Source organism: Ruditapes philippinarum, unplaced genomic scaffold (assembly GCF_026571515.1).
Source record: "Ruditapes philippinarum isolate M1 unplaced genomic scaffold, ASM2657151v2 ctg2424_1_1_1_1, whole genome shotgun sequence".
NCBI lineage: Eukaryota > Metazoa > Mollusca > Bivalvia > Venerida > Veneridae > Ruditapes > Ruditapes philippinarum.
The window spans coordinates 140,707-154,836 of NW_026861130.1; the positions used below are offsets into that span (position 1 = coordinate 140,707).

Consider the following 14,130-nt stretch of genomic DNA (forward strand, 5'->3'; position numbering starts at 1 on the left):
AAAGTTTAGATCAAACTTATTAAAATACTCAACAAGTTTAAAGCAATATTTATAAACATGCAGGTTTTCTTTTTGTTTCTTTTTTTACCAGGCATATCTCGTGACCACGATTTAATTTTTTGTTGTTGTTATTGTTATTATTGTTGTTGTTGTTGTTGTCGTCGTTATTGTTGTTGTTCTCCATTATCTCGTGGTCACATTCTAACCTTGTGTTTTATTATTCTTTTTTACTCCATTGTTTTATCTCGAGGTCACGAGGTAATTAAAATGCCCTGTTTGACTCCTATATGAGTTCCCGATTTTTTTTTCATTATCTTCGTTAAAGGCACATTATGCTTGAACAAATAGTTTTATTTCTTTAAAGTTTTTTATCTTTGGTATACCTCTATAGTATCAAACGAATTACTCATTAGCCAATTACCTAAACTATCTTTTACATCTGTTGTTTCTTTGGCAATAAGTACAATTATAGTGAATTAGTATTTTGTATAAATGTCTAAATACTAATTTGTTTACACTTTGCTACTTTTATTGTTTATTAAATTCATGTTTGCCCTTTCTTAAGAATTAAAATTTTATTTGTTTCTGAGGGCTTAGACATATTGTTTCTTTAAACAAAGGGTGCCGAAGTTTTGTTTACAACTGAATCGTCTTGAAGGTGAAAACGGGGTTTCAACAAGAATTATTGTTGTACAAATTTCGTAACCATCGTTTTCTAAAATTATATAGCCTTTACCAAGCTGTAATAAAAGTAAATGATTTTGTTGTTGTTTTTTGTATATTTCACAAACTCCATTGCGGTATCTGTAGGCCCCTAGGCTTAATAAAACTATACGTTTGGATCCATCTATATACAGAATTTATTATAATTTATTATATCCCAACTTCTATGAGGACTTTAGGGCATGCCTCCATATTTTCTCGTATATTTTGTACTACATATAAATATGTTTACAAAATACGGGTAGACAAACTAATTCTATTTATTTTATCACTTTAATGAAAGCGTACAGTAGGCAGCTACGCCACTGTAAGTACACATGTACTTTGATATGAGACATGTTTGCATTTATATCATATATATTTAAAAATGGCATTACAATTTAACTACTGTCAGATGTAAATAATGTAGTCAACTAAATACTGTATCAATATCATTACAAACACTAATAAGATTAAAATTGAAAAACATGGCAAAATGATCATTTAGGAAAGTGCAACCATATAACTCAAAAAATAGTCGCAAACTAAACTTATAAGTAGCGTTTGTCTCCCTTGGATTATTAAGCGCGTAAGGTCGTATGGATTATTCTTCTTTGTACTAGAATATTCTACGGGCTTTTTTTAGCTGAACAGTAATTTTATCGAGAAAAATCTCGAATAATCAAAAACTATATATAAGCAAGTAAAGAAGCGCCCAAACAAACAAAGTTAAAATTAAGACTTGAGAAAATAAATAAACTGTGAAAATAAAATTGCAACTACAGGATTATATATAGAGTTACATTGCTTGATACAAACTTTATATATTAAGGCAAATTAAAACAGTATGAGTGCGCCAGCGATAGGAATAGATCTCGGAACCACATATTCTTGTGTTGGGGTATTCCAGCACGGGAAAGTGGAAATCATCGCAAATGACCAGGGCAACAGGACCACACCTAGCTACGTCGCGTTCACAGACTCCGAGAGATTAATTGGTGATGCAGCCATGAATCAAGCTGCGATGAACCCGGCAAACACGGTCTTTGATGCAAAACGACTGATAGGTCGCAAGTTCGATGATCCGAGCGTTCAGAATGATGCCAAACACTGGCCGTTCAAGATCGTCAACGAGGGAGGCAAACCGAAAATCCGAGCGGAGTACAAAGGAGAAAATAAAACTTTTGCACCGGAAGAAATTAGTTCAATGGTTCTTACAAAAATGAAGGAAACTGCAGAGGCATATCTTGGTCAGAAAATTAAAAACGCTGTCGTTACAGTTCCAGCTTATTTCAATGACGCTCAAAGACTTGCCACTAAAGACGCCGGGGCAATTGCTGGACTTAATGTTATGAGAATTATCAACGAGCCGACGGCCGCTGCTTTAGCGTATGGACTTGATAAAAACTTAAACGATGAAAAGAATGTGTTAATATTTGACCTTGGAGGAGGAACATTTGATGTGTCAATTCTTACAATTGATGAAGGATCTATTTTCGAAGTGAGATCTACAGCAGGAGATACACATCTTGGAGGTGAGGATTTTGATAACAGAATGGTCAACCACTTTGTTGAGGAGTTTAAACGTAAAAATAAAAAGGACATTAGTAAAAATTCACGAAGTTTGCGTCGATTGAGGACGGCATGTGAGCGAGCAAAGAGAACATTGTCTAGCAGTGCCGAAGCAAATATCGAAATTGACTCTCTGTTTGAAGGCATTGACTTTTATACAAAAATAACGAGAGCAAGGTTCGAGGAATTGTGTTCCGACCTGTTTCGGGCAACTATGGAACCGGTAGAAAAAGCTCTCCGTGATGCTAAGCTTGATAAATCTAAGATACATGAAGTTGTTCTTGTTGGTGGATCAACAAGAATTCCAAAGATTCAGAAACTGTTACAGGACTTTATGAATGGTAAGGAACTGAACAAATCTATCAACCCTGACGAGGCTGTAGCATACGGCGCTGCTGTCCAGGCAGCCATATTGTCTGGTGATACATCAGAAGCAATCAAAGATGTTCTTCTAGTCGATGTTGCTCCTCTTTCACTTGGTATTGAAACAGCAGGTGGTGTTATGACAAAAATCATTGAACGGAATACCAAGATTCCGACGAAAGCGTCTCAGATTTTTACAACATATTCTGACAATCAACCAGCAGTCAGTATTCAGGTGTTTGAAGGTGAAAGAGCAATGACAAAGGACAATAATTTACTAGGACGCTTTGACCTCACCGGAATTCCACCAGCACCACGTGGAGTACCACAAATTGAGGTGACTTTCGATATTGACGCTAATGGAACTTTGAATGTTTCTGCTCAAGACAAGAGTAACAATAAAATGAACAAAATTACGATAAAGAATGAGCGAGGTCGGCTTTCAAAAGATGATATTGACAGAATGGTGAATGAAGCAGAAAAATATCGTGAAGAGGACGAGAAACAAAGACAGAGAGTGGATGCACGAAATAAACTCGAAGCATATGTGTTCAGTGTGAAACAGTCTGTATCAGAAGTTTCAGACGATAAATTGTCGTCTGATGAAAAAGAAACTGTGAAACACACGTGCGAAGAATGTGTGAAATGGTTGGACAGTAATACAACAGCCGAGAAAGAGGAGTTCGAATACAAACTTGAGGAAATCCAGAAGAAAATATCACCAATTATGGTTAAACTTCACGGAGGAAGAAATCAAGGTCAACAACAGTATGGGGGCTCACAGAACGCCGGAGCCGGACATGGTGGACCAACTGTTGAGGAAGTCGATTAAATGAATAATTCTATTTTATAGACATTTCAATCCTTTTTAGACATTAAAGACTTTTAATTATTTTGTAATATCGTTGTAAAAATGTGATGTAAAACTGTATTGTTGTAAAAATAGTGCTATACAATTTATGTAATGCTTAAAACATTGATTATAAATGTTAATTTATTTGAAGCAGTATCAATGTACTGAACAATTATATGCTTACTTTTTTAATGATAATAATTTACAACAATGTAATGAAAAAAGAATTTGATAACTAGTCCTTCATTGTACATGTTTTGTGCATTAACTGTAAATATTTGTGTATATATCTTATTTTTGAAATATGATTATTTATTTTGTAAACTTCAGACATACATAAATAAACTTTGATAAACTTGCATTTGATTGTATTAATTGTTATTTGTTCAAATTATCCAATGTACAGGTATTGTAATGGAGAGAGTTTCCATAAATACCTATGTAGTGACTTAAATAAAACATTAAAATTGATGATAAGCAGTTATTGTCCAATCATATAAATATAAAGGACCAGATAATATTATATGGTCATCTGAAAGTTTTTCTTCACTGCTTCTCAAAACAATACTTCAATAATTGAATCTTATGTGACAAGACTTTGTAATTTTAATGCTTATAACGTATATCATGATGCATTTGTTGTTCGACAATAAGATTATTAACTTTACTGTATATAAACTAAAGCATGAGATATATCAACTTATTAATATAACTGCGAAAATGAAGAGGGAAATGTATGGTCCAACTTAAACTGGTATATAGGTTGAACGTCCATTCTCTCCATTTTCCTACGAACTTTTTCCAGGAGACGACCGACATAACCCGAGAGTCTGTGTATTTTCCATTTCCGCAGTTATTACACTACGTAAATAAATCCGTCTGGCAGTCAAAATATTCAAAATTGTAAAATCATATAAAACAGATAATATGCCTTTAATAATTGCTATAAAATATCACTTGTATCAAATTATATTATTATACCCGTCGTAGATTAGCTAATCGTATCAGTTTATTGACACAGTCTAATACTTTTTGAAGTATCAAATTTCGGCCGCTTTCTTATTTATGATTTATCTGAGTTTCAATTGCTTTAGTTATTTTTATAATTATTATTATTATTATTATCATCATCATCATCATCATCATCATCATCACAGTATCATTATTATTATTATTATTATTATTATTATTATTTATTATTATTATTATTATTATTTAATTTATTATTATTATTATTATTATTATTATTATTATTATTATTATCTGGGGAAGTAACAGCCATGGTTTAAATGAGTTGGTGGACCTGAAATGCTACTAGGAGCAATATATTGCAACCACGAGCGGACACTTTATATATATTATATATGTCTCTAAGCTAGCCTAAAGTTGATTATTTAATACCGAATTCAATGGGTTCATAAGTAATTATTTTTATATTCACAATATATGCAATAGTTAACAAGACCTATGTTACAGATAGTGTTATCAATTTTAACCAATGAATCCATATCAGAAAATGACATCTTTCTGGATACACTCAATTGACATATGAAATAGTAGGAGTTAATACTGGCTACATTTTCTCTAAACTCCTGTCTCGCTTATTGGTGATCAATTACAATTTAGCTGGCGGCGAGGCAATACGTTTTTAATCTTTCAGAATTAAATAGCAGACTGAAAAAAATCTTGTTCGATCTTATACGACTCTTTTTCTTCAAAAACTATTGAGAGAAAATAAATTCATTTTAGATAAGAAAATTTAATTGAACTGTAATGTATTCGGGATTGTTTAAATTGTGAGTTATACTTCTTGCATATTGTGAACGTGAGTGACAGTTGAATGGCCGAACCGGAAGCAGAGCCAGAAGTAGAGCCGGAGCCGGAACCGGAAAGTGAGGCTGAATCAGAAATCACCGGAAGTAGTAACACAGAACCGGAACCTAATTGGTCAACTGCTTTCGATCAGTGGGGACCAGCATGGCATTTGCATGTTTACATTGTCGCAACGGCTTTTATGTTAATAGCAATATTTACAGCAATGAGTATGGTTGTTTATTTACGGGATAAACGTTTGTTAAAACAAGGGACGTTGACGTTCACGTTACAATGTCTCTTACTTTATTTTACCCTATTACGGTCATTAGTTATGTTCATCAACCCGTATCAAACATCTGATACCATCAATGATACAGTGTTTCACATGATGTGGTCATTTGCACTTCCAGGATTGACGGCGTCATTCAGTGTGCTACTTTTGGTGTTTTTAGATACGACGAAAATGACATTAGGACCTCCTCTTTTTCAAAAACTCTCAGTGCTTTTGGTATTTACTGCCTGCCATTTTGTTATCGTTGTACTCTCTGACGTTATTTGTATACTGAGTGAGAGCTCCTGCAAACCCATGTTGATGTTTTGTCAGTCACTATTTATACTATACGGGACATCGTTGTCCGCCGGATATTTATACACGGCGGTATCCCTCCACCGGAAATGCGTCACAGGCGTAATAAGTGGTAAGAAAATAGCATCTTAATTTTTTTCAGTTACAGAAAAATTTGCAAATTTTGCAAAATATCGCACAACAAAAAAACCTACTACTATTACATAATTTTGTTCTCCTTGCATCTTTTTTAAGATATGTTAAAATCAAAACACAGATTTTAAATGATATTTTCCCAATAAAATCCATGGAATGGAAACACAAATACAATCGTCAAGAACTAGATACTACGGTGGTTAATGCATGATATATTTAATTGATATTTTGCTACACTTGATTTGTTTCACAGAAAACTTATTTTTTTGCTTTGAAGACATATGAAAAGTTTGCTATATATACATTCCTTTTTGCGAATTGTTTAGAATTAAATGAAAATAATTTCACCATAGAACTTTTAATTGATAGAAATGTGTTTTAATGAGGTTTTCCATAACATTCCCATGAAATAAATTTATAAAAATAATGAATAATAGTATGAACATTTTAAACAAGTGTATATAAAGTTTTGATCACTTCACTACGGTGTACCGTTAGGACAATCATTTCTTCGTATTGCCAAGCAGATTTAAAACGCTTCTCTATACGAAACGATACGCCGAAGCGACAAGACAATACGCCGAAAGTGACGGTACGATACGAAAATCCAAAAATAAATTACCCTCAAATCTAGTGACGCAGAAATGTGAAAATAAGGCAAAAAATCATTTATGCAATAGAAACGGAAAACAGTGCAATTCTATGGCCGAAACGAGCACCACGGGATGAAAATAAAGCAATAACTATGTTTTATAGGAAATCAAAATGAAATAAATGAATAAGCGAATACGGTTGCTGAGACATTACATTTTAAACTCATTAAAACATTTCTAAGAAAGTGTGAGGTTTTTCCCCCAAGATCATTAGTGAGAGCTAGCATATTGAAGGCAAATTTTGTGTTGCGTGATACAGTTACTTATAAAATGCAATATTATCTTTGATATTTGATATACATAATAAGACATTTGTCATATTACACGGAAATTAGCAGATAAAATGTGACCGAGACAATATTTATTAATCAAAGCCGATTTCGTGGTTGATAGACCGGAACAACTATATTATCATTATTATTTACTAGTTTAACACTTCTTACTAGCAATTCAATTATGTTCAGGATGAGTTAAATCAATTAACGTATATATTTTAAATGCTACTTAAACAGGATGAATAATTTCCTGACCTTATTGTTAGATGATTGTTTATCAGTTAAGTACGGTGTTCCATTGGGCCATCGTTTCTTCGCATCAACGTAACACTCCGATAAACAAAGTGATACGGCGACTGGACGCGCGGAGGCGACGGGACATCGCAAAAAAACACCCTTTACATCGTATCATTCGCACCGTGCAATTGCTTTGTCGCATCATCTTATCGTATCGTCACATCAGCGTATCGCCTCGTTGTGATATCGCTATAGATCGTATCGTCACTTCGGTGCATGGGAGTATCGTTACTTTGCACCGAATTAACGTCACTTTGCTTCGATTTATCGTCTCGTCGTGTCATCGATTTATCGTATGTTCGCTTCGGTGCGTTATGACGTTTCTTTTGCTCATGTGCATACGTATTTATACCCCCCTCAACATTCATCTTTATATTTTACCTATCATACTAAGATGACACGAGGAGACCAATAAAGACACTAAAACTCATAGTAATTTTATAACAATCGACATTTATGTTTATATATTTTCAGCCGCAGAAAACAAGAAAATGTTGCGACTCATAAGAATATCTGGGTTTGGTGCAATCATAGCATTTTCTATTGCCGTAACCCACCTTTACGCTGCATGCAGTAAATTTGGTATTTATAGTGACGTCACATACGTTAACGCCTGGGATTGGTGGGTTCTACAGTCAGTCCTAAGAGTTGAAGAAATAACGTCATCTTGTCTTATACTTTTGATTGCGTTCAGGAATCCTTTTTCCGACACCTGCAAAATAAAGCAATGGATGACGAACTCCTTAAACAGAAAAACGAATCCATTGCAAAACACGGCTATAACAGTGATTGATAAAACAGAAATGCCGTAACGGATTGACTGTCTCGTAACAGAGGTTAGAGTACCACATGGGAATTTTTACATCAAAAGGAAATAAACTTTTATAATGTTGGCACGTTGTGTGCAAAGCTCTTGTATCCACTTTTATAGCATCTCCGATGTTCCCTAGAATAAATAAAATTCATTAAATTGTATGTACGATAAGCACGAGTTTAGCTAAAGTGTTGTTGTCACAGGACAGGATTCAAGAACTAGTATAAAGAACATCTGTTGTTAGGTATATACGAGTATATTCTTGTTTTGATACTCGAAGAAGCTGCATACATATGCACAGATTATAAGCCATCTTATTGATAATTATAGATAATAAATACTGCATTAAATTTATAATGTACTAGTATATGATGGTTTGTATTCATATGTCTCGCTCAAAGGAATCATTAGGAATATCGCTATAACTTTGGAGTCAGAAGGAAAAAAGTATATTCTAATTGCACAAGATTCTACTTGGCTACATACACCATGTATAAATATATAAATATTGTCAGTTGATGTTGTTTTTGGTTTGTTTTGTTGTTGTTTATGATTTTTTTTTTTTTTTTTTTGGGGGGGGGGGAGGGTGTTGTTTTGTTGTGGTTGTTGTAATGGTGGTTGTTGTTACTACTGCTGCTGCTGTTGTTGTTGTTGCTGCTACTGCTTGCTTATTTATTTATTTGCTTATTTATTTATTTATTTATTTATTTATCTATATACATTTCTTACACTTTCCCTTTTCAAATTTATACCCAAGGGTGCAACTGCCAGAATGTTTAGTGTGCAATTCAGAGAAACTCGGTTATTTAGGCCTGGGTTATGATATACAATGTATGTATAATTATGTAATTTACACTTAGATGATAGAATCATTTTGTCTCTCATTTGATATAAACAAGTTATATACGTCCGTTAACGTGTAATGTAATTTAAAGAGCTGAACATGTAAATGATGCATATCGTCTAACAAACTTGAATGTTGGTCATTTCATTGGTTTATTTCATTTTAAACATTGAATAATTTTTTAATACTAACTGTAGATTTTTCCACAAATCAGCAAATTTTCTAAAATGCACGTCAGCATCATTCTGCAGCATATAAAATTGAAAGCAATTTAACCGGAACATACCAGCTGGCCCATTTTAACATCATTATTCTCCATTTCACTATCGATTTTAAATTTGATATTAATCAATCAATACGGATTTTATGTTGCATGTTCAATGTATTGCATTAAATTTTCATATAAACAGTAGAAACGCTATTTCAAACCGCCACGGAGATGAGACCATTCCGCCATTAAGATCGAATTTTAAAAGAAGAAAATTGTCTGTTCCTGTTATTTTACTTAACCTGCTGAATTTATTTGTGCAATGGAATTGCTTTGGATTGGGAACAGTCCATTTGATGTGTAAAGAAATTCAATATCAAAATAGAAAAAAAAATGAGCTACCAAAAGTCCAGAGATCGATTGGCCGGTGTCAAATGTTAAACAAGTTCAGTGCTAATACAGCATTTTTACATAGATATAATGACAACTTACGTCATGTAACGCATATTTTAATCAAACATAAGCGCATGGTTATCATTTACTAGAATTATTTGTTTGAAATATTGTTCACACTTTTGAAAGATATTTTAAATAAGATTATAAAAATATATACGTTTTGATCTTTTTATATTACTTATTCTATTAATTTATATTGAACTATAATGTACTGTGTATTTGTATGAGCTAATATATTTATTTGTTTAAATATTTCTCAGAAACAGTCATACATTTTATCCTTCTTTTTTCTTCTAACAAATTGAATCAAAGAATTATCAACTTAAAGAAGCACTGACACTAAAGTGTCCCTGGGAATAAGCAAATATCTGTTATCAGATAAGCAGTCCTATGTTGTCGTCCACATAGTTCCTATATTTATGTCGCTATTAAGGATCAAAGCACTGAATGTACTGATGGGGAGGCTATGACAGAATGTTTCAGACTTATAGTTTCTTTTCTTTTTGCTTAAAATGTGCTGTTATTTCAATTATTACCAAAATAAGAAGATATGCACATTGTGTCATTTATCCTTACTGTTGTGTTCAACCATTCATATATATGGTTAATGTATGACGACTGTTCATTATAAGATAACAATAACATTTTACAACTGACTGTTCCTTATCAAAATATTCTAGGACTGTTCATCATAAATACTTAATGTCATAATGATAATAACAACTGCAAGTTATGCAACATTTTTATTGAACATAAAAATTATACATATTAACATGTCATATACCATAATTGAGATCAATAAGATACTGTCTTGTGATGAGTATTAATATCCATGCTCTACGGACAGAAAGATGTCTTCTTCCGAAGCAAATCTGGAATAAAATCACGTTTCAGAAAATTATTCCCATTTCATTACTCGTCGCTGACTTTGACGGCTTCGGATATTTATTAAAACTAAATATTTCTTGAAAAAATACATATTACGTAGGGTTTTCCCTGTCGACCATTTCCCGCAAATAGATGAGAACATCGAAGCGTCAGTGCTATGAATGGTGTTATAATTTATAAATAGCGTGTTTTGGAAGTTTTTTGTTGAAACTTCTCCAAATCCCTCCAGAGGCGTGCACGTCGCGGAGAAGGCACACGGCAGGTCAAGGTCAAGTCATCTCAAGTACCAGAGGTGATTGGTTGACCTGTCGTGACTTACTCTGGAGGTTTGGCGCTAATGAATGCCGTTTTTGTTGTCGTCAGTCAGGAAGTTGATGCCTTGCCAGTATTGTCGTCTCCTTTACCACCAACGAACGAAGAATGGGCTACCAGGAAGATTCGGCTTGAAAAAGACGTCCCCGATGCTATAATCTCGGACATATGGTTATTCCGGCCCCGAGTATAAATAAACTTAAAACACACACACTTTTGTTGAAAACAAAACAAAAAAAACAACTACACATTTTCTGTAGTATTTTTTCAAGTGTTGTAAAATGAATACGAAATTCCTCTTATGCCGCCGATTATTTTTAGAACACAAACATGTAAGTTTCTTTATTTGATTTATTCAAATAAACATTAATCACTTCAGCGCCCGCAAAGATCGTTTTCACATTAAAGTTTCGTAAGATATGTTGATGAATTCCCGATGCTAAACTGTAAGTCATTCGTATATATATGCGTTTTTGTTGTTGTTTTTTTTGTTGTTGTTTTTTAAGCCTCTTATTCTTTAATAGTTTTTATGTATCTCATAATCTGTATTGAAAATTTGAATTTTATTACACATGGACTATCAAATTATGATGCGTTGCCCTAGAATTGAATAAACTTTCTAATTACACAATACGGAATCATTTCATTTGATTGAAGACTGATCTTTGCGTCTTTTCTCTGAAATAATTATTTCCTTGTTTAAAACATATTTGACCACATATTTCTGTCATTTAACTGTTCACTTTACAGCTATATGATATAGCGGTTTATGAGCGTTTTTCCGCGTACAGCCTCCTAGGGTGTACTAATAAGTTAGTTTTTCCTTAGTTATCACACAAGCACGACCCATGTCTCTGATGTAAGCGACAATTTACCATAATTTGTCTTTAAAAAATATTAAGGGACTATTAATGGTTTATATCAACAAAAGAACATGCATGATATTGAGACTACGGTGTTGCAACGTTCTAGTTAATGACCCGTCATAAACAGTTGGTCGCTGCGTAGTAATTGGAAAATTGTTATCAAAAATAATAAAGAATATTTGCCACCTAATTAAAGCATTTACTTATAAATTTTCATTTATGCTTTTTGTTAAAAATTATTGATAAAGTTATTATGTAGAAGGGTTTTCATACCAGAACTATTTATTACAGACGTACGTATGCCTATACCTGATTACCGCGGCAGTATGACGTCACGGAGTAGTGATTTTGAAAAAATAACAAACAAAAATCAAGAATTTTTCAGAGAATTATTATCTGATATGAAATTAAAGAATGAAAATATTTTCATATTGTAAATGTCTGTGATGAGCGATGAGTCAGCTTAGAAAAAATCAAGGTACTATTTTTTGACCTGATTACCGCCGCAGTAAGATTTGACGGACGGTATTAACATTAGGTCGGCATAGCCTCCCCAAAAATTACTAACAGATGGATAATTTTTCATAAAAACAATTGAACGACCATTTTGAAACCAAAGGTCTGTTAAAATCTTATGCTAGTTCACTTCATATATTTTTCGTATTGTTTACTACGGACAGAAAAACAACACTTTTTACAAGGATAAACAGGACAGAATGGCGGCAAAGCCATCTGATTTGACGAACAGATAACACGCCGTTAATCTCAGTTTATACAAATTTATTTTAGTTCAATTTAAATGGAAGCTATAAGCTAATTGAAACACTCTCGAATCTGTTCCTGGAACCAACCAGACTAAGAAATGAATGTAAAGTTTCTTGCTCAAGGAAACAACGGCGTTACTCTTCAGTTACCTGTCCAGTTTCATTATGTCCCACTATTTGTAAATGAAAATAAGTTATACTTTCTAACATTTACCTTCAAAATCAAGGATGAATGGCGACAACTTGTTTAATGAAGACATTCATTTCAATTAGATGTCGAATGAACATATATTTTAAATATCAAAGTATTATTTTGATTATTTAACAAATAATTTCAAAACCACATAGATATGCTATGTGAGCACATCTGCTGTATCAATATTAAAGTCTGTCATCTGTGGTTTCATGTAACAGAACTATGACGACTGAAGGACATTTGTATATTATTTTCTTCCCTAGTGACACGGTGCCCGCTGAGTGATTTTGGGCTTGAAGCTGCCGTTTGGCGCGTTATTGAACAAGAGGGAATAGAGACGCTCAGTACAAGTGTATAAATGATGAGTAAAATAAAAAAACACCAGCAAATAATCAATTGCTCCTGTCATTAGATTATATTACAATTACATCTACATTCAGTCACATCAGGTCTTACAGCAGCTTAATTTAGAGTTTCGTTAAATCTATGCATTGTAGTTGTATTCATATTCATTCCCCATTGATTTTGTTTATTTAGTAAAGAATTTCAAACCAACATAACACCGGCTTGAGCGGTACTCAATTTTCAACACTTAAAAGTGCCGGAAACAATGATTCCGAATGGTCGTAAAAATATAATAGAACTGAAGTGAAGTACGGGGCATTTTTTACAGCTGCCACACGACACTTGACACCTGCTCTTGTGAAGTATAAAAATCTGGAAAAATAAAATATGAATGTTTTATGACCAAAAGCAAGTCTGAAAAAAAAAATAATCAGCGATGACTTTCGTGTATATACAACCGTTGTAGCTGCGTTCTCTTTCATTTTCCTTTTTACGAATTAATTGTTGAGTTAACCGGTAATTTATAATATTGTTTGCTGATATCGGCTGTATAGCGTCTACATATATAAAATATCAAATGACATATTTAAGTGCATCAGTCAGTTTTACACTTCTAATATGTCCTTGCAACATCTGTGAAAACAGCGCAAATAACGATTCTCTGAAAGTTTTTCCCCAGGCTTAATCACTAGATGTAAGTAGTAACAAACATAATATAGATTGCTATCGTTATTAAATTGATATTGTCTAGATTTTTGTTGTATAAATCATTTTTAGTACAAATATTCTAAGAAATATTGTGGGAATTCGATTATTGCCTTGTTAGCGGGTATTCATCCAAATTGATTGTTATACATTTGTACTTATTCCCTGCGTTTGGTTTAAACATATTTATTTAAGCTCGATTGCGAAACAAGTTCTTGCAACTTATATTAATCACTTTCGAGTCTGCTTCCTGGAACCAACCAGTACTGGTGTCATATGAAGAAACATGGTCGTGACCCGAGTAGGGCTCGAACCCATGATCTCTGGGTTGAGAGGCAGACACCTTAACCATTAGGCCACCGCTCCCCTTTTAATAGATTGCGTTTAATAGATAAAGAAGAATCAACGTATTTAATTAGCCACAGATGGACTGACAGCCTGTCACTTTGTTATCAACTTGATACATAACGTAATGTTTAAA

At 33.3% G+C, this 14,130-nt stretch overlaps 2 protein-coding genes across 2 annotated transcripts; both read left to right on the forward strand.

The window, feature by feature from the left end:
• The first annotated feature begins 1,426 nt into the window (after positions 1-1,426).
• LOC132714637 (heat shock protein 70 B2-like) lies at positions 1,427-3,851 on the forward strand. The gene has a single exon (XM_060697538.1). It carries the CDS (start codon positions 1,550-1,552, stop codon positions 3,467-3,469), a length of 1,920 nt encoding a protein of 639 aa, XP_060553521.1. The 5' UTR covers positions 1,427-1,549; the 3' UTR covers positions 3,470-3,851.
• Positions 3,852-5,058: 1,207 nt separating this feature from the next.
• Positions 5,059-8,504, forward strand: LOC132714646 (uncharacterized). Its single transcript, XM_060697549.1, has 2 exons — positions 5,059-6,003; positions 7,726-8,504. Exons 1-2 carry the CDS (start codon positions 5,331-5,333, stop codon positions 8,061-8,063), a joined length of 1,011 nt encoding a protein of 336 aa, XP_060553532.1. The 5' UTR covers positions 5,059-5,330; the 3' UTR covers positions 8,064-8,504.
• The last annotated feature ends 5,626 nt before the right edge of the window (positions 8,505-14,130 follow it).

Bases quoted from the DNA above. Each gene is read 5' to 3' on its own strand.
- LOC132714637 (XM_060697538.1), top strand. From the start codon at position 1,550: ATGAGTGCGCCAGCGATAGGAATAGATCTCGGAACCACATATTCTTGT.
- LOC132714646 (XM_060697549.1), top strand. From the start codon at position 5,331: ATGGCCGAACCGGAAGCAGAGCCAGAAGTAGAGCCGGAGCCGGAACCG. The intron at 6,004-7,725 runs GTAAGAAAATAG...ATATATTTTCAG, and splicing joins CGTCACAGGCGTAATAAGTG to CCGCAGAAAACAAGAAAATG.